We start from the raw sequence: 24,423 nt of genomic DNA, 5'->3' as shown, positions 1-24,423 counted from the left end.
TTGCCACCTTAAAGATGGCACATAGGATTCTTCAGCATCTTCTCCCAGTGCTCAAACCCTTCCTACAGGACACCCAGCCTTCAGAAACCACCACGCTGATCCCCAAAAACAGCTGTGCCATTGAGGAGAAGGCAAAGCCCTGAAGGCTGAGCCAGCTGATAAATATTTATATTACAGTAGTGTACAAAGGCTCTGGCTGGGATTAGGGCACTGCACTAACAAAGAAGATAGATCATCCAGGGTTAAAGGATTTCTGGCCTAAAAAAACTGCTGCATTCCCGCCTTCCTGGGAGCTGGGCAATAAGCACAGAGATGGGAGATGTCAATGTTTTCTGCTGGTGTAACACTTTCAGAGTTTGCCTGGAGGCTCTCTAATGGTTATCGAAACAAGAATAGCATTTCACTAAATTATTGGGAGGCTGCTCTGCAGCCAAGGGAGGAGAGGGAACTGCACCTCCCGCTGTCCTGTGTGCTGCAAAGGTCATCCTCGGACTGGGCCACAAGCTTTGAGAGGGCTCCGGAGCTGCAAAGTGAGGACCAAAATCAACCAGTTGCCAGGAGGGGGATGCCAGGACCCCCACGCTGGGCTCACGAGGCTGAGATGCTGGAAGTGCATGTTCTTCGGAGCAAAAAGAGCACATTAATTCCCATCTTCCCAGAGGGGACATTGAAGCATCGCCAGCCTGGGCAGGAGAGCTGGACATGTCCCTGCTGTTCCAGTGCCCGACCACCCTCTGGGGTGGGTATTTTTCTAATATCCAACTTAACACCCCCCTCGCCCCTCCCCGACACAACTTCAGGCCGTTCAATTCAGGTCTTTTCAATGCAGCCACAATGTGCCGCCCAAAGGGAGAGGAGCTTTGCAGAGCGCGGAGGTGACCCCCGACTGCCCACCGAGGACAGTACAGGGAGGTGGCACCGGGCGCCGTCCGGGCACGGGGCTCGAACCCGCGACCTCGGCGCTGCGGAGGCAGTGAGGGGGCCGGGCCGCCAGAGGGCGCCGTGGCGGCGGGCGCGGTGAGGGCCCCGTGACCCGGCCCGGCCGCTCCCCCCGCGCCGCTCCCGCCCCGGCCGGGCCGGCCCAGCCCAGCCCCGCGGGCCGCTCTGCTCCGCGCCGCTCCGCAGCCCCGCCGCGATGTGGCTGGGCCCCGAGGAGGTGCTGCTGGCCGGCGCGCTGTGGGTCACCGAGCGCGCCAACCCCTTCTTCCTGCTCCAGCGCCGGCGGGGACACGGCAAAGGGGGCGGCCTCACGGGTGAGGCGCGGCGGGGCCGCGGGGAGGCTCCGGCCCGGCCCGGGGTCCGTGAGCGCGGGGCGGGGGCTGGGAGGGCCCGGCGGGGGGAGAGAGGCGCGTTCCGCCCGTCTCCTCGCTGTGTGTGACCCCGGAGCCCCTCGGCCGCTGTGTCCGCCCGGGGCCTGTGTCCGCCCCCGGCCGGGGCTGAGCCGGGGCTGTCAGCGGTCAGGCCCGGGGAGCTGCTGCCGGGGAGCTCGCGTAACTGACGGGGTGCCTGGGACCGTCTTCTTCCCCTGTCAAAAATGGCTTCTCAGCCCTGCTCGCGTTGCCTTGAATTATTAAGGTGGTTTATTTGCATATTTTGTGTGTGTATGTGCTTCTTCAAGATGTAGAGGATGACAATAAGACGTGGTTTATATTTAGTAGCAGTATGGAAGTTGTGCTGTGCATGGGCCGGGGGTGAAGCTGTGTGGGTCCAGCCCAGTGGATACCCCTGTGTGGGGGGGACAACCGTGTTTGTGACATAAACTGCTAAAATAACATGACTGTCACCAAAGCACAATGTTAACAACAACAACAAATCCCCTCACTTTTAAAGACCCCATTTATGTGCAGAATGCTTTCAATTATGTGAATTACAAAAATATGCATTTTACTTCTGTGAATTACACCCAGCCAGTGTCATGTATTAGCCCTGTTAGACAAATTACAGAAATGGCGCATCTGATAAACATCCTCAGCATAATTCATCTTTTCACAGTGCTCAAAATTATTTTGAACTGCTCTGTTTGATATCACATAACTTGTGCAGTTTTGCATATAGGCCTGTACTTGTATTCTACAATTTTCCATTTTTTTCCACGAAGAAATGATGCCTGGTGCTATTCTCGGAACATTTAAACTGATGTGTTCCCAATGGGTTGAAGCTTTGAGCTGTGTTTATTTTTTGAGCTAGTGTGGCTCAGTGAGAGTCTTCTTCAGAGCTCCTGGAGGTTAAAAGCCACGTGTCCTTAAGGAACTGTTCAGGTGCACAGTGACATCTCAGAGTTAGAGTGGGATGTTCAGCTGAGCTGGAAGAGTGTTTAAGTTGCTGTCAGGCTCAAGTTCTTTAAACATCTCATTACCGGTCTGTGTGTCAATATTTGACACGTTCAGTATTGTCATAGGAAGGATTCAAAATTAACTTTTAATCCTTATCCTGCCTAAAACTACACAAGAAACCCAGAGCCCAAATAGATCCTGCTGTGCTGGATACATAGTTGTTTGGTTTAGGTTTGTCACATGGGCTTGCTGTGGATAATGTTTCAGTGGAAGGACACTCAGTGGTATATTCTTAATTTGCTAATTGCTACATAGATAGCCAAGAGAGATAAGGCAGCGGAAGTGGCATGTTTCTTGATAAAGAATCAGATAGGGATGAGTACGGTTGGCACAGGCTTACCCGAACCATGAGAGCTGGGAGTTGAGACCAGACCCCCCACAAAGAAAGAGCCCAAGGAGCAACCGTGCTCCCTCTCCAAGTTCTAATACTAGAGAACTTTTAACCTTGAGTGTGTTGCAAAATTAATTTGCGTTAAAGATGCTCATAGTGCATTGTCTAGAATAACACAGCAAAGTATCATCTTAGATATTTGTTTTATCTAATTGAAATAAATACTTAATTGAAGTAAATGGATTTGCTTTGCAAAGTCTGGTCCATCAGCATTTACTCTGGGAAGTGTCTCCTTTCTTCTTTAACATATATACAATTTTTTTTTGCTTCTGTATTGCCAAATTTTGAGTTGCTGACATCTTTGTTTAATCAAAGTACTTCTGGAAACAACCCTGAAACCTGTGAGCACCAGTTTTTCTAGATCTACTTGATTCCATTTGGACAAGTTATCTGCTGTTGGCATTGGTGATGCTGAAAGATACAGTATTGAAAACTCTTGTGTCTTTTAGCTTGGTAGGCTTAAAAATCACTATTAGCAACAGAAACCCCGCAGAGGAAAATAAGTTTCACTTCTATCAGAAAACTCTCCTAGGAAGCCTGAGGATTATAATGAGGCTTCATAAGCACTTAATTGCCATCTAAACTTTGTCCATTGCCAGTAGGACAGGCTGCAGTTGGTTTTTAGGTAATTTACCTGCAGTATCTTCATGTTCTCAATCGAGTGCCACAGCACTTCCATCACAGCTGTTCACAGACTCTGAATATCAGCATCTGCAGTGATGATCCCGTGCTTTTGCTTAACCCAGTTCTTTATTTTGGTATTACATTGCTGTAATTTCTCTCTCTGTGCTTCCTAGGTCTCCTTGTGGGAACACTAGACGTGGTATTGGATTCCAGTGCCAGAGTTGCCCCATACCGGATTCTGCACCAGACTCAGGACTCTCAAGTGTACTGGGCAGTAGCCTGTGGTATGTGACTCTTGTTGGGGACTAGATTTGAGTTATTCTCATGGTTCAGATGACCAGTTATCCCACATAGGAGTATCCTGTGACTGCTCAGGAAACTTGCGAGAGCTTCCGATGATGTAGTGGAAGATTCCAGAAATGACAAAAGTCAGTGTTGTTTAAACTGTAATTGAGGAACTTGAAGCTCTGCAAAAGGTTCTGTTTCTGCAGATGTTAGGAATTTTCTTTCTTCCAAGATGTACCTTGTGTTTGCAAGGTTGTAGTGAGATTGTGCAGGGAGTAAATGTGCTGGTTTTGGTGGGATGATGAATGTTGTGCTCCTACTTACCAGGAGCATGGCACAAGGTGGGAACATGTAACATTGTTCAAGGTACCAGAGGTTCTTTGGGGAACCTCTTTACTGTCTTGGTCCAGTTAATGTTTTTTCTGTTATTTCTGGCCTGGAATAGATGTGTATATAGATCTGTAAAATGTATTAGAATAGTATTTTTTTTAACATCAAGGATCCTTGGCCTCTTTTACTTGGGAAATGTAACTGCTGTTTTAGAATATCATAATGCAACCGTCTGATGCCTGTTGGTGAACTTTGATTAAAGCTTTAGGTCCTAATACTTGCTAAAGAGGAAATATCTCCAGACATATTTGTTAGACCAACTTCGTTTATAATAAGAATCTTCACTTCTCACTTTGTGGTGGAGACATAAAATCTGATCATGAAGGAATAATTTGCTAAGCCCACAGAGGCTGATGTCTTGTTTTTCCTGTTCCCACCTTCTCCCCAGGCAACCAACACAATATTCTCCCTTGCAGAGCTACTTAAATTCTGCAGAGGAGAGCTTTAGCTGTTGCTGTGTTTCACAGAAACTCAGGTTCCCTTTTGAGGAGGGTGGAGGCAGAGAATTAAGAAAGACAGTAAACAAAATGGCAGGTCAGGAGCTGCACAGAAAAAAGGAGAATATTTAGTGCAGATCTGTAATTTTATGGTATCTTGACACTCAGTAAGTTATTTTGTTCAATTTCAGGAGTGTTTTAGTTGATACCCACTGTATCTCAGTTACTTCTAAGCAATGCAGCATGTAAAAGTGAGGCTGGGTAACACCCAAATGGAGTTTGATAAATTATTCTACTGGAGTAAATATGTTATCTTCATCCAAAGTATTTTTTTATCATATCTGGTTCTCATTCTGCTGTCAAAGTAAGAGTACTGGTATTCCTTTAAAGTTATAAAATGTATACTGCTCTCTAGTTGAAAAATGGAAATATTTTATTTACAATTCACTGTGTGTAAATACTAGTGGGCAGCAATCTGGCCACACATGCAGCTTCAGCTCTTCAGCACTTTGTTTTTATAACCCTCCTTGTAGGAATTGTAAACTTTTACTCCTTCATGTATGTCATTCTAATGTTGTTCTTACAAAGATGTCAGTTATTGAGGCCAGGCTTATTTTAGCAATTTGTCTGCTGTCACTTGGTAAGAGTTGGCAGCTCATGAAACAAAACAGGACACAGACTTTATTCCACTGCTGTTGTTGCTGAACCTGTGGGTTTTTTTCACAATCACAGCATCCTATAATTGGTAATTTTGTGCCCTTAAAATAAACTATTTTGTATTACTCAAAATCATTTATGCTTTAGAAACATTGTCAGATGCTGTGGTAGATGTCAAGTAAATTTATATGCAGAGGCAACAGAAAAAACTTTTGTTGTCGTGCACGTTGGGCTGTACACACAAACCCAAATTCGTATCCCTGCAGTTCTTTCAGACAGGACAGCTTATTTGCTTCTAGTTTTATTCTCAGATTAGCTAGCATTGGGTTTTTATGGTTTGGTGTCCAGCTACAAATATGTGAAGATGATTTCATGACTGAAGCTGCCTCCCAGGCAACTGTTTGTGTCATTTGTTTTTCTTCTTTTCCGTCATTAACCACACAGTGGTAAAATGTACTCATAGAGAAACTGAGTAGTGACAGGCATGATATTTTTATGTATCCCACTGCATAAGTATGAAACTAGAAGGTAAATTTACTGAAATATGGCAAAGAGAAACAAAAATGTCTATGACTTGCATTTAAAAATATTTCTTTTCATCTGCTTTTAACAATGTTTCTTATTGTGTTAAAAAAACTGAATTTTTTTTATCTCTTCTGCTTTTTTTTTTTCTGTCTACAGTATTGTGATAGGTATCAACAGAGAGGAAAAAAAGACAAATACTTGAAATAATTAATGGAAATTAAGGCAACTTTCTAAAGAAAAGTTATTTAAATTGGTTACAGAATGGAGCTTATCCTTTGTGAACTGTTGTAGGTGTGTGGTTAAAGACAACTAACCATTGGATAGAAAGTTTGCTGAGAATTTTTTACTTAAGAAAGCAGAGAACTTTTTGACATAAATATTTTGTTGTAGGCTCCCTGCTGACCATTGCTCCTGGGAAATGGAACCTCTTTGTAGGTGTAAAAAGTCCAGTTGTTCTGAAATTTTAAGGTTCTTCTGGTCGTTCATTATCTTTGTTTTAGAATGCCAGAAATCAAAAGAATGATTCTTGATGGAAACATAGGAATACTTTTTGTCTGGGAAAAAGGCTGTGTTTGGTGTGCATTGGCAAACAGGCTGATCTGTTGGTTGTGTGCTGATTATCCTTGGTGACGGTGGGGACATTTTATTAGAAACATAATGCTGGTATACCTAAAATATCCTTGACATGTACACAGTTGGTGTGTGTGATTAATCCTAATCACTGTTCAGTAATGATTAGTTTCCTGTGAACTTGGAGGAAAAAAGGCGTTGTTCTAATTTTTTTTTCTTTGCTCTTGCCATCATCTTCCTCCCCTTCAACTAGGATCATCTCGTAAAGAGATCACAAAGCATTGGGAATGGCTGGAGAATAACTTACTGCAGACTCTGTCCATCTTTGACAATGAAGAAGACATCACCACCTTTGTCAAGGGCAAGATACATGTAAGTGACATGTTTCCCTGAAGAACTTCCAGGTCCTGAGAAAGGATGGGGAGATGGTTATAAGAATTTTTTACCCTTTTCAGTCGTACATAGGTATGAAATGTCATGGAATGCATACAGCATTGTCAACATCAGATCACAGTCAGAACACTGAACAAATATATTTGAAAGGAAAGGGTTATGAGCAGTAGATCTCAAGGAACGGCCTGCTTAGGATGTTCCTACTAATCAAAATATAATACCTCTTTAAAATCCATGCCAATTATGCCTTTGATGCAGGGAGAATGTTTAACAAGAGTTCATCTAGCAACAGATGGAGGAGAGAGAATTCTACTTCCACTGACTTTGGATTCTGGTGTCTGCTGGTTGTGCAGTTAACACACTTCAGATTCCCAGCCCACAAATCCTCCAAAGCAGAAACTTATAACTACAGTTCTTTATTGAACTGCAGAAGTTGCATCTGTTTCAGCTCTCCTGTCAGATTCTTTCTATCTTCTGTGTGTCTGTGCATGAGAGAGATTGTGGTCATTTGTTTTTCCTTCTGGCCAGTCAAGATCTGACAGATTGCAGAGTTTTGCCCTTCCTAGCAGATGATCTTCTTCCTGTTGAAGAAGCATGTGTGCAAGTGAAAAGAGACTTCAGTTCTCCTGCAGGGTGTTCCAAGTGTTCCAAGCCAGCCATGAGGAACTCAGTCAAACATTAAACATGAGTGCTTGTGGCATGTGTTCAGGAGTGGATCCCAGACTCCCACAGTATCTGACTGCCCTTTCTGCATGTCTTTGCCGTTTCTGACATGACAGGAGGACTGATAAGTGCTGTGTCCTGTTCCTTTGTGCCTTCTGGATTACTGCTGTGACCCTTTGCTTTGTACATTATTTCTGTTGGCAGACACATTCACTTCCATTTCTCCTCTCTCCTCCCTTGTCCTTTCAGGGCATTATTGCTGAGGAGAACAAGAATGAGCAGCCCCAAAGTGAAGAGGATCCAGGTAAATTCAAAGAGGCTGAACTTAAGATGCGGAAGCAGTTTGGGATGCCTGAGGTGGAGAAGTTGGTCAATTACTATTCCTGCAGCTATTGGAAGGGACGTGTCCCCAGGCAGGGCTGGCTGTACCTCACCGTCAACCACCTCTGTTTCTACTCTTTCCTGCTGGGCAAAGAGGGTGAGTTATGAGCCTGCAAGTTGTGTTTCTGTCATTTCCCATGATCTTTTTGATGCAGTTGATCTTTTGTGTGAACTCATTTTTAAGCTGACTGGTTTTTTTCCTTTTAGGAATCCTTGAGCTCTGCCTGGCTCAGCACATAAATCAGTTCTTGCTCTCACAGGCAATTCAGTGCTGTTTAGACTGAATGCCCAAGTCATTTTTTAAAACATTTCTCAAGTCGTACATCTGTTTTACTCAAACTGGATTACTTTTTACAAATTTTAGACTGACTGGATTAGAGAACCAAGCAGTATTTTTACCTTGATGAGTTTTATCTGGAACACCTGCCAGGACCTAGTATTTACAAAGCTTGAACTCCTGAGTCCAAAGCTAATTTGCTGGAAAGAAAGAATGAAAACTTCAGTAACTGTAGTTGAAAGCACTTACTGGATGGGAGATAAAGCAGTTCCAAAAGGACTATTTCTAGTCTAGTTAATCCCAAAGGTTATTTCCAAGTATTTTTGGAGAACCCAGTAAAATTGTGAAGAAAAGAGCTGTCCATGTATAATGGGGGGGGGGGAAATCCTGCTCCACTGAGGGCTCACAGGCTGCTTGACCTTAATTTCTGTTTGGTTGTTGTTTTGCTTCAATTGTAATAATAGTATTTTTTTAATTCTTTTTCTCAGTTACACTGGTGATCCAGTGGGTGGATGTAACCCAGCTAGAAAAAAATGCTACACTGCTGTTCCCTGAGTGCATTAAAGTAAGCACAAGGGACAGTGAACTCTACTTTTCCATGTTTCTCAACATCAATGAGACTTTCAAGCTGATGGAGCAGTTGGCCAACATTGCGATGCGGCAGCTACTGGATAACGAGAGCTTCCTACAGGACAAGTCTCTCCCCAAGCCCAGGAGGCCTCTTAAGAACATCTCTGCATTAAAAAGGTATGTATATGTTCTCAGCAGTGAGAAAAGAAGATAGATAACAGGGGATTGTAAAAATAAATCTGCGTTATTTTGTAGCTCCCAGGTGCTGCTGGGGTGTTCTCACTCTAGGGGGCTGCATCACTTATTTCAGTCATTAGCCCTCTGCTTGTTCTCTCTTTTTCCCCATCCCAAATTGGAGCTGAATTCTCACACACACCCTTGTGTTTCTCATGCGTGGCTAGGCACTGTCAGAAGGACTTTTTAGAAACCGCTGAAGTTCATATGTAAAAAAAAAGGTGAAGGAAGAAAATTACACCAGCCCCTTTGTCTGAAGTTAAAGATTTATAAAAAGAAACAGATTTGTATTGTAATAAATCCTCCCACTGGGGACTGTTCTCTGCAGTTTCAGGATCTGATGTAACATTTCAGTTTTGCAGATGCACTTGCATATTTTATCTTGTATTGCAGGACATACCTTGTCAGGGAGGCATGTCTGAAGGCTGAAAGTGGAGTCAGAGGAGGGGTGGCATCTCAGTTAGAGAAAGGAATACTAAGAATACACAGCACAGTCTGAAGGTTGTGATTGGAATGAACATTTGACATTAGTGCTTGAGTGGGTTTTTCCAATGAGTAAGAAAGCTTCAGGGTACTACCCTTTACTTTTCCCCAGAGACCTGGATGCTCGAGCCAAAAATGAGTGCTACCGTGCCACTTTCCGGTTGCCCAAGGATGAATGCCTGGATGGACATACAGATTGTACCTTGTGGACACCATTCAACAAGATGCATATTCCTGGCCAGATGTTTGTTTCCAACAATTACATCTGTTTTGCCAGCAGGGCAGAGGAGGCCTGTCATCTCATCATTCCTCTCAGGGAGGTGGGGATTTCTTAGCTATATGTTAAGACTACAGGCCTCTCTTCTCTTTTGTGTCCTTCTGTCTTTTGTGCTGTGCTTTATGGATAATGGAGAACATGCTAGATCTGAATGGCCCTTGTTTTTGTGTTCTAGGTGACAATAGTTGAGAAAGCAGATAGTTCCAGTGTCTTGCCCAGCCCTCTGTCCATCAGCACTAAGAGTAAAATGACCTTCCTCTTCGCCAATCTGAAAGACCGGGATTTCTTGGTACAGAGGATCTCTGACTTCCTGCAGAGAACACCATCTAAGAAACCCTGCAGCATCGACAGGGAATGGAAGTGGAATGTGGCTGATCCCAGCAGCGAGGTACTAAGGAAATAGCTGGGAGGAACTTTTATCAGCTTTTCAGAGCAGTGCTCCTTACGTCACCAGCCAGTGCTGTCTCTGTTAGGCCATGAGCAGAGGAGGGAGCCTGAGTTCAGACATTTTCTGTTCTCTTGTCCAGGAGGTTCCAGAGCTGCCTTCCAGCAGCCCCCTGGCCGTCAGCCCCACGTCTGCTCTCAGCCATCAACCTGTCAGCTTCTGTGCTGGGCAAGTGCCAACAGCCTCTCAGGGACTGCTCAAACTCTTCAGGAGGGATGCTGAGGAACTCTCTGGACCCAAAGGGGTAAATAATATTTTTATGTAAAACAATTGACTTTAAATAGTTTGCAGTAGGTTGCTGATTTCCTGGCCTGCTCTAGAATGGAAATGTATTTTATCCCTGCTCAGTATCACTGCTGTGTGTGTCACAGTGCTAGTGCTGCATAGAGGTAACTTGACTGTCAGCTTACTCTGTTTGTACTGACATACCTGAGATACTTGACCAGAGGCTGAGAAATGAGTGTTACCAGTGTTCTGGGATGTGAGTTCATGACTTTGAAGAACAAGTTTTCTTCAGAGCAAGAAAGCAGGGAACTGGTATCTCTGCTTGTTAGTTACTCATCATGATCCATGATTCTGCTTGCATTTATGTGGAGATTTGCAAGGTGTAGTTTTAAAAACTTGACTTTAAGCAAGGTCATAACTGATTAAGAACAGGATAGATTAGTATATACATTCTTTGCTTTAGCAGAAGGAAGAGAGGCTTTAAATGTCACAATATTTTTTCTTCTGAAGTGCAGGCCTGAGTATATCCAGAAATCACCTGTCCTACAAACATAAAAATGAAATATTCCCCTAAAATAGCCATATTTGTTCCTTTGAAGGCAAAGGAGAAGATGAAGGAAGAGTCTTGGAACATTCATTTCTTTGAATATGGGCGAGGGATGTGTATGTACCGCACTGCCAAGACGAGGGAGCTGGTACAGAAAGGAATCCCAGAGAATCTCCGTGGAGAGCTGTGGCTCCTTTTCTCAGGTAGGATGTTGTGCTGCATATTTTGGCAGCAGGAATTAGCTTTCTTCACATCTCAAAGGAAAAAGTAAGAATCGTAGCTCATTTCAGAAAAAATTTATGACAAGTTAATTCCATCTGAATAGTACTTTGTGGTGGCTTTCTTTATTATCCTACTAGCTGTTTGTCTTTTGTCTCTGTTTCAGTGTTGGCACCTAGACTCTAACATTTAACGATGCATTTGTTGCTATATTTTCACATCTATTTGTAGTTCATGAGTTCATGCAGTGCTTCTTGTCTCCCTCATCTCTGAAACTGGGAATCTGTATTTCCAAGCACCAGAGGTAAAGCAATGTTTGTTTGTCATTTCAGGGGCTTGGAATGAGATGGTGACTCATCCTGGTTACTATACAGATCTTGTAGAAAAGTCAATGGGAAGGTACAATCTCGCTACAGAGGAAATTGAGAGAGATCTGCACCGCTCTATGCCAGAACATCCTGCCTTCCAAAATGAGTTGGGAATTGCTGCCCTCCGGAGAGTCTTAACAGCTTATGCATTCAGAAATCCAACAATTGGGTACTGTCAGGTAGGAAAGAAGTCTTAGGCTTGTTACTCCTACACAGTGGCCATGATTGACTTGGACTTTTTCTGCAGTTTTTTGTTCAGTTTCAAGTTTTTTCTTCATGCTGTCTATGTAGTGGTGAGAAAGTAGGAAAGAAGTTATGCTGCATCATCTCTTAAATATCCTTTGAACACAGTATTTAAATAGACTTTTCACATTGCTGTTAGATGTAATGTCAGTGTCTTTAATAGTTTTCCTGCCAGAGCTTTTACGTAGTTCAGCAAGAACATCTGGTTTCATTAAAAGGAGCAATTAAATCAAATAAGTGATGTTGCACACGGACAGTATATTGAAAATGAAGCCATTTGCTGATTTGTGAAACAACTTGATGGAAATTCAGGTTCATTTTGTGTATTGCTATGGTGTTACAGGTTCTTGTAATGTTGTTCTGTTATGACCAAATTCTTACAAAGATTTTTGTGAAGACTTTGAAAATTATTCTTGTTCATGTTGTTTACTGAAAGTGCGTGACACAAGATCATCAAATTATTTGCTGCCTCATGAACAGAGGAACTGAAAACAGGAAGAAAAATTGGCTTAAGGTCATCTATTGACTCAGATACCAGTAGAAGCTGGAAATAGATATGACTCTTAGTGACAGTTTGCTGTATTCATGCTTTTAAGTTTAGCTGGTCTGTAGTAGCAGAGCTTTCATGAAGTCCTCCTTGTTTTTCCCCTGCACCTCTTTGTTTGCTGTGCTGGCTCCTAGGCCATGAACATTGTCACCTCGGTGCTGCTGCTGTACTGCAATGAGGAAGAGGCTTTCTGGCTCCTGGTGGCTTTGTGCGAGCGGATGTTGCCAGATTACTACAACACAAGAGTAGTGGGTGAGTCCTTGTCAGATTCCTGCTGCAGCCTGGATTTTCAGCTACGGTTGCACCAGCATCTCCCAGGAGCATTTTGTTGTTCAGAATGAATTAAATGTGATGCGTTTTGAAGATAATGAAGCACAACTCTGTTCCTTTTAAGGTGGCAGGGGTGTGATGGAGACATAGGAAGAGACACTACAGGCCTTCAAGGTAGTAGGTACTACCTTGTAGTAACAGGGAAGATGAAGTCACTAAAAATTGGTATCAGGAGGGATCACTGGCAGTAAGGAGGCATATCTAGCAGAAAATTACTGCGTTTTAGTTTTCCCCGTCTGGAGGCATCTGAATGATGTGTTAAATCTTTGGAACAGCCTCTCAGGAAAGGTTAGTGAGAGCACCACTTCATGGGCTTTTAAAGTTGGTTTGTATAATTGAGTATAGTTTGGTGTAAATACCATAGCATCAGTAATCCTCCGCCCCTTCATTCAGGGCAAATGCACAAATTAATGAGAGGTTCTGTGTTGAGAGGCTCTGTGTGTGTATGCTCTGCAATGTAGGAATAGTCTCATTGGTTTTATTGAGAACAGGGAAAAAAATTAATGTCTTAATTTTAGTTATGATGTTCAGAGGCTTGTATGAAATTCAGTGATCTCACACTGTTTTGTTTAATAATTGCTTAGCTTGGTACCATGACACCACCATTTTGAGTTCTACCATTGTTTCGTTTGTCTGTTTCAGGTGCATTAGTGGACCAAGGCATCTTTGAAGAACTAACACGAGAGTATCTTCCACAGCTGTCAGAAAAGATGCAGGACCTGGGAGTGATCTCCACCATATCCCTTTCCTGGTTTCTCACTCTCTTCCTCAGTGTGATGCCCTTTGAGAGTGCCGTGGTCATTGTTGACTGTTTTTTCTATGAGGGAATCAAGTTTATCCTGCAGGTGTCATTGGCCATACTTGATGCCAACATGGAGAAGTTATTACAGTGCTGTGATGAAGGTGAAGCCATGACTATTTTGGGCAGGTACCATTCACTGTTCTTATTTATAACAGAATAGTTACAGTGGCCTTTTAGTCATCATCTCTTTCTACCTAATAGCAGGTCACAGTTAACACTCTAAGATGAAACTTGAGCTCCAGAGAGGCTTGCTATTGCTTTCTGCAACAGCTGAAATTAATTGTTGGCTCAGCTATGGAGGAATCCCATACTTCTGAGGCTGTTTTGCAGCATAATGCATTCCTGCATCTCAGTTTGAATTTGAACTCTTAAAGGTTGTTTATTTGAAATTTACGTAATAATTCTGCTTTACTAGTTAGAATAGATTCTGGCAGGAATCACCTTCTAGAAACATAAAACATTATCAAGCAGATATCTCCCAAGTCTAGTAAATGTAAGATTTGCTTGTTTGAAATGGGAATCTCTTTTATGTGTAGTAAGATCTTCAGCATATGACTAGAAGCCCACTTTTTAAAAAGAGTAAATACTCCCAAAATAGGATAAAAATCAATTTTACTCCAGGTTACATTGAGGGTAGCATTGCAGATTAGATGGGAAAAACTAAACTCTTCTTCTTGTTTAGATTAATGATACAAAGAAGTTGGGAGTAATGCATATGGGATATTACTTCTTTTCCTGGACACTAATCCTGGAATCTTGCATCTGTTCTCGTTTTTGTCCACAGATATTTGGACAACGTAGTTAACAGACAGAGTGTCTCTCCCCCTATTCCCCACTTGCACGCACTGCTGACCAGTGGAGATGACCCCCCACTTGAAATTGACATCTTTGAACTCATCAAAACTTCATATGAGGTAAAGTTCTGGCTTGGTTTTTGCCTAACATCCCATTTTATACTTTGCGCAGCCAAATTCTGAGCGATGTTCATAGCTTGAGGTGCTTAAGGAGTGCAGGCTGAAGCCATTGTTCCACCTGCTTGGTATGAGTAGAACCTGACACTGTTGGCTATTGCAGATTACGAAGAGTCTGCCTAACACCAGAGGGACTAAAATGAAGACTGCAAATAAGGAAAAAGTTACAGACTAGAGATTTCTTCCTGCTTTGTCAAAAAAGTCTCCATTGTTATTTCTATTTGAGGATTGTTAGTGCTAGGGAGTTAAGGGGGGAAATTCAGGGTAAAAATTGTGAAGCTCTCTGCAGAAACATGGAAGCATCCCAGTTCCCATGAATGGGAATCCTGTTCTGTGATCCACATTATAGTAATAGGAAGGTGACCCCAGAAAGGTGCCAGTGCTGTTAAAATACCTCTGCACTGATAGAGGTGTTCCTCATTATTCACACTGAGCACAAACTCATAAGAAATTTGCTTTTGACTGATGGAGAGAACACAGGTGAAAGAACTGGTGTTTGGCAGTTCTTCTCTGCTATTCTCTGCTAAGTGTGGAATCATTTCCCTCTTTATCTCCTGTTTTTCACCCCATCCCCTTCTGGCTGTTCACACTCAGGCAGCTGTCATTTTCCTGGGTGTTTTGTTTGCTTCTTCAAATCTGCCATCTCTGTTTGTTCTTGGTTTCTTTTTATAAAAGAGTGTCACCAAATTCATATTACTTGTGTGACCTAGTCCATAGAAAAGCTTCTTGACTATGGTGTTTCTGGCTGAATCTCATGGGCGTCCTAGAGGAAAAAAAGACAGGGCTGGAAGGAATGACAACCTGTCTGTTCTCTTATCTCTGCCACAGTACAGGACCTGTATTTCTGTCAGTCCTGACAGATCCTTTTTCAGTTTTTCTCTAGAGACCTCTGATGTCGGATTTCTCATGAACTCTGAATTATTTCTCTTGCAGGACAGGAGTGAATAGGGAATGGAGCTCAAGTTTTTTCTCATCTTGCTGCTGGTAAAAGGCTTCTAGTGGTGGTATTAGGTCATCTCTGAGGGGATACTACACTTGTTAAAGAATGCGTAATTGAAGATTGGTTGTTCTCTCTTCAGGAGATGATGTTGACCTGATCTGCTTCCTTTCTTGTAGAAATTTAGCAATCTGAAGGCAGATGACATTGAACAAATGCGTTTCAAACAAAGGCTGAAAGTGATCCAGTCTCTGGAGGATACAGCCAAGAAGAGTGTGGTATGTGACTCCCAGAATGAATGAGCTACCAAATGGCAGATTTATGGAAAGTGTTTTGCTGTGAGCATCAAGAAACTTCGTGCTGTAGCAGACCAAGTTTTAAGTGACTGAAAGAATGATTGAATGAGATGTTTGGCATGGAGAGAGAGGAAAAAACACCTGTAGGCCTTGACATAGTCTCCCCTGCCTAGTGCTGTCTGTTTTACTGCTTGCCTGGAATCTTTGAGAAAAGCTTGCTAGCAGATAATTATTTTACTGCCATTTAGAGAGTTCATTAGGGAATTTTACTGAAAGGTTCATGGCCAAAGGGATGTGTCCATATTTATTGCTGTTATCTCCCATGTCCTAGGTGGAGAATCTCGTCAGGGTGTTTATTTCAGTGTTGTTCTTTAATGCACCCAAGTCAAACCTTTGAAGATAAAAACAGGAGGAGGGGCAACACAGTCTGCTCAGTCAGGTCTACACAAACAGGAAATAAGCACAGTAAACTACTGAAAACATCAGCAGTTTCTGCTTGACTGCAAACTGCCTTCCTGATTGGTTTCCAGGGGTATTAGAATGGTGATGTTTTCCTTCCCATTCTGTGTCATATCTCCTTGCACTTGTTTTCTTCTCTTCTATGTTACACAGATTTTTCACTGAGTTGTATTTAACTTTTCTTTTTGAAGTAAATTGTTCACTCTGTTTTGCCTGTAACTACAGGTCCGAGCTGTGTCTGGTGACATTGGTTTCTCTATGGAAGAACTAGAAGAGCTGTATGTAGTGTTCAAGGTAAGAAGCCTTTCTTGAGAGTGAGGAAGAATGTTGTGACACAAATAGCAAAGTATGTTGAAAGGGAGGCGATGACTTTGCTTTAATTCTTAATGTGACCTATCAGAAACTGATGTGGCATTCTGTTACGCATGGTGCCAGTAGGACTGGCCCTGTTACTATCTGATTAATTATTTTTAATTTTTTCCCCCAAAGGTGGCCAAGCCACATCCACAGTAGTTGAACAATCCTCAGAAAGAAACTGTGGAACCAATGAAAAGGAATGTCATGTAGCACTGAGAATGGGGAACTAGGATTGACTGTACCTCAATTTTTATTCTCAAGTTTTCCATTGACCTCATCTGTAATTGTGACAAGATTACTTAAGGGCTTTGCCTCTATTTGTCAGCATATGTATTTTTAAAGGAATGGTATTACCCAAGTGCATTTACCAAAGTCATTTACCAAACTCAGTTGTGCTCTGCTGTAGACTCAGAAAGAGAGGCTTAGATCTAAAACCGGCATGCTCCCTTTGCAATAAAGCCTGAATGTCATTTTGTTAAAACCTGAAATCATATTTTGAATTTTTCACTTTAAATTATTCTTTGTGTTTTTCCTGGAATCTCTGTCTCTTCCTTCATTTCGTATTATTTTGTAGTGAAGTAACACTGGGAATAACAAGGCAGATAACGTGTTCCCTGAAATGTCTCTTCTTTGCTCCCTCGGTGCTATTCTTGAGCTGTAACAGTCTCCACTCCTGTGGTGCAGCATAATCTGCTCTGTTAATCCTTTCTGTCCAAAGGCCAAGTACCTGATGAGCTGTTACTGGGGGAATAACCGTGCGGCTGCTGCCCGCCGGGACCAGAGCCTGCCCTACCTGGAGCAGTATCGCATAGACATGGAGCAGTTCAAGGAGCTGTTCATCAGCCTCACCCCCTGGGCCTGTGGGGCACATACCCCTGTGCTGGCAGGGCGGCTCTTCCGCCTCCTGGATGAGAACAGGGATTCTCTCATCAACTTCAAGGAGTTTGTGACAGGAATGAGTAAGTGGTGTTTTTGGAGAAAATGGAGTGCTGCAAAAAATGTGTCTGTCCTTTTCCAAGAAGAGAACTAAAAGGAGATAATGGTGTGTTCACTGTCGTGAGGGGAGGATGACAGGAAGCCTCAAGCTGGACAAAATATGCCTTTTTGGTGTGGATTTCATTATTGATTCTGCACAGGACTTCGAGCAGTCATTGTATGGGAATTCATTCTGGTTTGAACCTGTAAGCAGAGGCTGATTCTTTATCATTAAAGTGCTATTTTTCTTAACTTTTTTCTTTTCTTTCCAGGTGGGATGTACCATGGTGACCTCACTGAAAAACTCAAAGTACTCTACAAACTGCACCTGCCTCCTGGTGAGTGACTGCTTCTGTGTACTGCTGCTATTGAACACGGGCTGCTCTGACATCAATTGACATGGGGTGCCTCATGAGTTTTGCTAATGAAGTGGGTTGTACTGCTGTTGAATTAGGTTAGAGATCTTAACATTTGCTTCTGTGTGAATACAGCTCTGAATCCAGAGGAGACAGAGTCTGCTTTGGAGGCCACAAGTTATTTCACAGAGGATGTGACAACAGAAGGTAATGCAACACTGCTGCCTTTACCTCTCAGTTAGGCAGGAGTTGCAGCATAGATCCATGTGCTCTGAACAGTGATTTTGTGCAAGGCATGGTCCCGTGCTGGCAGTGTGTTAGGATTGCCAGTGTGTTTGAGTTCACTGTCTTTGTTGCATGATGGGGAAGAAGTTTGGAGCTAAAACTCCTCAGTGCCAATTCCATGCAGGATACAGCATGCTCTGAAGCATGGGCACAGACTGCTGAGGAGGAGCAGTGTGCTTTCACCAGCCCCTGTCTCCCACCATGATTTAGGTTTTTCATGCAAGTCTCATTGTCTCTCTTCTTGTTTTTGTTTTCTTCTCTGTGTCTGTCTATGTCTGACCTTTTCTTCTGTTTTATCTGGGATATTGTCCCCTCAACCCCTTTTTCTGCTGCTCAAGTATCTCCTTTTGTCTCAGAGCTGGATATCTGCCTGCACTGTGAGTCTCAAGGTCAGTCCATGGATTATGTGCATGCATTGAGCATGGCTATGGTGCTGATACCACCTGCCAGCCCAGTGTGCTGATGTAAATACTCTGAAATTATTGCTGCTGCTCCTCTCTCATGACACTGTCACTATTAATAAAGTGCTATAAGTAATGAAATACCTTTCAGTATATTCTGCCTGTTGAGTTTCAGCCTTGGTCAAAATAGGTTTTGTCTGGCTTCTTTCAGTGGAATTCATCTCATCCTAGAAACTGGTGGTCAGAAAGAAGCTCAGAACGGGGTGGGGGGGGGGGGTGGTACTAGGCTTGCTGGCCTGGATAGGTGATTCCTGTGCCTACTCCACAGTCTTCCATTTTAAAGGAATAAGGATGCATGCCATTGAATTGCCGAACTGTTGGTAGACCAGTTTACTGCATTTCTTAAAATACAACATTGGGGATTGTCAGATAGGAGATCAAAGTATGTCAATCATGCTCAATATTTACCAGAATACAATGATGCTCCAAAAACTCTGAGTACTACAAGAGGTAGTTGTGCAGTTTGGTGTAGGTGGCTGATTTAACAGTCTGAGTTGAACCAAGACTTCCTGTTTGTTCTAATGACAATATAGGGAACCAGAAGTGAAGTTCGTGAAGTTGGACTGCAAATTGCTCCCAAAATGTCAGTTCAGGCAGTGAATGATTGGGAGTGTAGGCATTAGTCACATATGTGCTCAGTAGTGGTTTGGGTTTTTTCCATTCATTATCTTGCTTTGGATGACTGAACATCTTGTCTTTAAGCCATCACATTGCTTTGCTATCTTTCATATCTGTGTTTTCACGCTTTCTTTTAAGACCTCTGCCCTCTACCTCAGCTCTTCAACCCGCTTTTTGAGTGTGGCTCTTTATCCATCTCATCCCATCAGCCTCTTGCTTCCATCCTGTTCTGTTCACTCCTCTAACCATGATATGGGAGTGTGAGATGTAACTTCTATTAAACGTACTCTTGTATAATTTTAATTTGTATATTGAGTTGTCTTAAGTTCTTTGTGTGTTTTATTGCTGAAAATCAGCTATTAATTGTTTTATAATTCCATAATTTTTAGAAACCCAAGAAGATAAAGGAAGGAGAAATGAGAATGGTCCAGAAAAAGGTAATTTCATCATCAATAGACCACATTCTAATCTCATCTCTCCCGTATTATGACTTGTTCATTGTCTTATGCTGATCAAAGAGACCTTGCAAAGTGTCCCTTGTGGACAGAGGTAAAGCAGGAGGTGAGCTGAGAAATAAGTATCCCTTATGCCTTACTGCTCCGACTCTTTTACATACCAAGATCACAGCATTTGTAAATCATGTTGGGTAAGTTGTCAGCTCACTTGTGAGAAGTCAAGCTGCTGCAGCACTGTTTAATTTTTTGCTCTACTGAGCTGGATCAGATAAACCAGCAGTAAACAATGCAGTCTTCCTGGTAGATGCTTTCGTGGGCTGTCAATAACCCCTTCCTCAAGCCTGATTTTTGCTTTGAAAGTCTGAAACCATAAACCACCTGACTAGTGGCTTGTTCTTGCCTTGCAGAGGAGAAGGGTACCAGTCCACAGGACTACAGATACTACCTAAGAATGTGGGCCAAGGAAAAAGAATCCAAGAAAGAAACAATTAAAGATCTCCCCAAAATGAGCCAGGTAAGAAAGGAATATGAAGGTTTCCAGTTGGATCACTGGCAGCTTAGTGGAATTCTGCAGTATGTGCAGCCATTGTGCCAGCATGTTCAGTACTTGCCCATAGTTTTCCCTGCTGTTCTGGTCTGGTGAGCTTTAGAACCTCTAATTCCACACATTTCTGTTGAGCTGTGCAGTGGATATGGACAAATTGCTTTTTATCAACCAGTCAAATGTAGTGGATTCACTCTGCCTCACACACCAGTTTTTCCTATAAGAACTGCACTCTGTGTTTTCCCTCCAGAGCAGGATGTTTCAAATATGCCACCAGTCACAGAAACTTGTTCAGCTTTTTTGGTTTTGTGTTGCTTCGAGTTACAGCTGCTTGGTGGAAAGTGAAGAATATGGTTACAGAAGAGAGAGTCAGATGACTGCCGTGATCTTTGCAGTCTCTAATTTCCTTGGTGGGTGCTACTAAACCAGTTCAGAAATGCTTAGAAGCTGACCACAGAAGAGTAGCAGAATAGACGTAAAACTTCAGGTTTTCTTAGCATTAGTGAATATGTGACTACTCTGTTCATCTGTCAGCAGAAAACCCACCACATTAAATTGCCAGCTGTGTCTCAATTTAGCTGCAACAGAGAGGGGAGAGTTTGCCTGTGTCAGACTGTTCTGAACTTAGTGGGGAGGCAAATAAGCAATGAGTCATTTGAGATGGTCCCTGTTGCCTCATCTGCCACTGACAACTTTTTCAGCCTGATACATGATTATTTGGTTTTTGTCTTTTAAAGGAACAGTTCATAGAGTTATGCAAGACCCTTTACAACATGTTCAGCGAGGACCCTGTGGAGCAGGAGCTGTACCATGCCATTGCCACTGTGGCCAGTCTCCTTCTGCGGATTGGGGAAGTTGGGAAGAAATTCTCCAACAGGCCCGCGAGGAAGTCTGAGGACTGCAAAGCAAACAATATCCAAGATCCTGTGAGTGAAGAGGAGTCACCAACATCTGAACAGAGTCAGAATTCAGCAGTAGAGCAGCAACCCCAAGCTGACCATGAGGACAAAGCCAGCGTTGATGCTCTGCCTGAAAAAATACAGCAGGAAAACCACACTCTAGGAGATGGGTCAGGGGAAGGACAAGGCTCTCCTTTACAGCTGCTATCAGATGATGAAACCAAAGATGATATGTCCATGTCTTCCTACTCCATGGTCAGCACAGGCTCCCTGCAGTGCGAAGACATCGCAGATGACACGGTGCTGGTTGGCTGTGAAGGCAGCAGTGCGGCTGCCAGGTATGGCAGCACCATTGACACTGACTGGTCCATCTCCTTCGAGCAGATCTTGGCCTCCATGCTGACAGAAACAGCCCTTGTAAACTACTTTGAGAAAAAAGTCAACATTCTCCAAAAGATCAAGGATCAGAAGAAGGTAGAGAGGCAGTTCAGTTCATCCAGTGACTATGAACTTTCCTCTGTGTCAGGGTGAAATCAAGAATGCAGGAGTTGTCTTTGGGAGACAAAACAGGAAGATAGTGTGGCAGATGGCAAGATGGTTTGGTATTTTCTGTTTGGGGTTTTTTTTGTTTATTCCCAGACCAGTAACTACACAATTACAATAGAATCCAATTGATATGGGGCTTCTGACAGTGACTGTTTTATGTAGGTGTTTCTTTGGCTACTCTGGCTGAGAGAATTAGTTTTACATTCTTGAGAGCCATTAGAACCTAATAGCCCCTGACATATAGAATTACCACCATAAATTATGCATGTCTGCCTTTTGCTATCTTTTATTTCAATGAAGTTTTATTTCAGACAGTAACTGCTCCTTGCCTGCCCTTGTTTGCTGTAGGTTCCTGGGTAACTTGCACAGCAGATGCAGCCTGGCTTGAAACCATGCTCACCTCTGGCTGCCAGTCTGAGAGCTATTGCAGTGTAGTCAAGTGCTGTAGGACTCTGACCTATAAATAATCTTGTAAGTTCTTGTAAGATGTTCTGTGACTCAGCAGCTATAAAGCAAACATGCCCCACTGCTCCCAGCACCCTAAGATCTAAACACAGATATTGCTCAGACCTGCAGATTTCTTTCACATATGATTTGGCATATTCATAGTGTCCGATCACTTACTTTCTCCTTCAGAATTCAGGAGTTTTCAGGCAAACCTGGTTTTCTAGCATTTGCTCTTCTATTTCTTTGAAAGCCATTGGTTTTAGTTTGTCTGGGAAGCCACAAGCTCCTTGGCTTCAGTGCAGAAGTGATACTGAGTCAATCAATGGCCTCATGATGGTTATAATGAGGGAGTAAGTTCCTAAAATAGAAGTCAGTGAATCAGCCTCGGCATTCCAGGGCAGTGGCTCACTGGTCTGCTGGACTTTCCCTGTCAGTATGTTTACTATTTATTGCTGATTCCCTGTTTTTCCTAGCTAGTGATGGGTCCAGTTTTTAGGAGGACCTGTAAGAATACTCCGGTCAGTCAGCCCTCACAAATGCTTGGGGCTGGAAGTTGTGCAGGAGCATTGTGTCACCCGCTGCTGCTCAGTCTCCTTTCTTGAGAGTCTAGCAATGGACATGCTCTTAGAAACTACTTGCACATCCAAGGGCATTTGTACCTAAAGGGGAAGAATTTAGAGCAGCGTGGCTCTGCCAGCAGCCCCTTATGGGAAACCTCAATACCAGAGCTCATTCCAGTTAGAGACAAAATAACTGGGAGACTGTGTGCTCTTCTAAATCAATTAAAACCAGAGGAAACTATGAGTTGCCCTTCTGGTAGCAGGGTGTGTTCTCCAAGGAAGGAGAAGTAATGCTGTTACTACAGACAAACTTGTCTCAGCACAGAGGCAGTGGCCTTGCAGGGGCAGGGCAAGAGATGCTGCTGCTCGGCCAGAACAGAGCCCGCACTGAAGGCAAGGTTTGATCCAGCTTTTGGCTGGCACTTGGGATCTAAAGGTAGGAAGGACACATGTGGATGTTCCCATTTAACACTACTTGGTGTGCTACTCAGTGTTAATTCATCCTCGTGACATTTTCGGTCTGTATTCACAGCTGGTACATATTTCTTATTTCTCTGCCTCCTCTGTCCTGTATCACTGGAGAGCAGCCATTAGTAAAACTGCTTTTACTAATTATTCAGTAATTTATTGTAATTTTTTAAAGTACAAATAATACATGTGATTTTACACTGTCTGTCTTACTCGTCATGTATACAATAAATGAATCAGAATCCTATAGGTTATTTGGCTGTCTTTTATTTCTCTCTGAGCTCATGGAATATTGCTGGTTCTTTACCCAGTTATCAGAAAAAGTGTGTTACCAAAACTGCGGGAAAACCAAAAACTCTCCAACAACATTTTTAGTGTTAGAGAATCAAGGCATTACTTTATTCTGGCCAGGATGTTGTTCTGGCCAGGATGTGCAACAGAAATCATTTCAGCCACGCATAGCCCGGGTGTGCAGAGAAAATCATTCCATGACACATGGCTCTTTACTAGATTTTTCAGACACTCAATACAGTCAAAACCCATAGAAATTCATTGGTTCAGTGTTCACTGGTCCCAAGTTACACAGTTCTTAGTATTTGGTTTTTTATTGGTTATGGATTTCTTTGCCTCCGATGCTAATGTCCTCATTCCTTGGTTCTCTTATCAGTCTTTTCCGGACCAGGTCTCGCTGACCGTGCCAGGGGTGATGTTGGGAGCTGATGGTCGTTAATGGTCATTATCTTCTGTGTATCTTCTGTGCTACTCCCAGTCCGTTGAGATGTTAAGCTCATCACGCCTTGAGTGATGAAACAGTCCTTTGAAAAGAAAATTCCTTTCCCCTGGGGAAAAGGCAAACAAAACCCCTGATAAAAGTTATGTAAAAAATTTTAAACTTGGTATATTTCCCAACAAGTGGACTTGGTGTGACTGTACTCTTTTCTTTCCTTCCGTTTTTCTTTCATTTTTTCTTCTTTCTTCTTAATTTATTTTCTTCATATTGTTCTTTTTTCTCTTTTCTCCTTTTTCTTTTTTCCTTTTCTCTATTTTTTCCTTTCTTTGTATTCCCTTTTTTCCCCCACCTTTCTTTTCCCCATTTCCCCCCCTTCTTTTTCCTTCTTTTCCCCCTATTCTTTTTCCCCCTCTTCTCCCCCCTCTCCCCCTTTCCTTATTTCTCTGTATACTTACTTTTAATATAACACAGACCAGCACATCTCCAGCTAGGTGCAAACCTGACCGGTGCCGATGCAGGTGCAGACACGAAGTTAACGCACCGCCAGCCGGCCCAGCAAAGCTGTGCGGGGTCTGCCCTCGGGGAAGGGGGCTCCGGCGGGCGGCTTGATGTGTTTGGGTGGTGAGAGCGGAGAGCCCGTCCCGGTGCCGCTGTCGCTGTTCGGTGTCGCTGCTCGGTGCCGCTGTCTCTGCCCGGTATCGCTGCCCGATGCCGGTGCCGCTGTCGCTGCCCGGTGTCGCTGTTCGGTGTCGCTGCCCGGTGTCGCTGCCCGGTGCCGCTGCCCGGTGTCGCTGCCCGGTGCCGCTGTCGCTGCCCGGTGCCGCTGTCGCTGTTCGGTGTCGC

General features: G+C 43.3%; 2 protein-coding genes across 6 annotated transcripts in view; both read left to right on the top strand.

Annotated features, from left to right (window-relative positions):
- The first annotated feature begins 1,064 nt into the window (after positions 1-1,064).
- Positions 1,065-23,097, top strand: LOC121657770 (TBC1 domain family member 9B-like). Of its 3 annotated transcripts, none has more exons than XM_042013846.1 (22): positions 1,065-1,253; positions 3,522-3,632; positions 6,466-6,584; positions 7,518-7,746; positions 8,415-8,673; positions 9,326-9,533; positions 9,666-9,878; positions 10,018-10,179; positions 10,760-10,910; positions 11,259-11,473; positions 12,219-12,336; positions 13,057-13,342; positions 14,001-14,130; positions 15,304-15,402; positions 16,105-16,173; positions 16,955-17,195; positions 17,484-17,549; positions 17,703-17,774; positions 18,209-18,241; positions 19,321-19,368; positions 19,794-19,900; positions 20,668-23,097. In XM_042013846.1, the coding sequence occupies exons 1-22, from the start codon at positions 1,136-1,138 to the stop codon at positions 21,358-21,360; spliced, it is 3,747 nt and encodes a 1,248-aa protein (XP_041869780.1). In that variant the 5' UTR covers positions 1,065-1,135; the 3' UTR covers positions 21,361-23,097. The 3 variants fall into 3 exon arrangements, with proteins under 3 accessions (XP_041869780.1, XP_041869779.1, XP_041869781.1); XM_042013845.1 differs by having other exon boundaries at positions 18,191-18,241; XM_042013847.1 differs by lacking the exon at positions 18,209-18,241.
- Positions 23,098-24,221: 1,124 nt separating this feature from the next.
- Positions 24,222-24,423, top strand: part of LOC121657772 — a 3,680-nt gene continuing 3,478 nt past the window's right edge. For all 3 annotated transcript variants that reach the window (XR_006013713.1, XM_042013851.1, XM_042013850.1), the window contains exon 1: positions 24,222-24,423. This exon is cut by the window's right edge and continues 189 nt beyond it. Coding sequence is in view for 2 of the 3 variants with exons in the window: in XM_042013851.1 (XP_041869785.1) it covers positions 24,289-24,423 (135 nt within the window). In the remaining variant the exon portion in view is untranslated.

The sequence above is a fragment of the Corvus kubaryi genome, unplaced genomic scaffold (genome assembly GCF_017639235.1).
Source record: "Corvus kubaryi isolate FWS band 111438036 unplaced genomic scaffold, C.kubaryi_AGA036_p1.0 split1-37374, whole genome shotgun sequence".
NCBI classification, from domain to species: Eukaryota; Metazoa; Chordata; class Aves; order Passeriformes; family Corvidae; genus Corvus; species Corvus kubaryi.
This window is presented reverse-complemented; position numbering and strand designations above follow the sequence as displayed.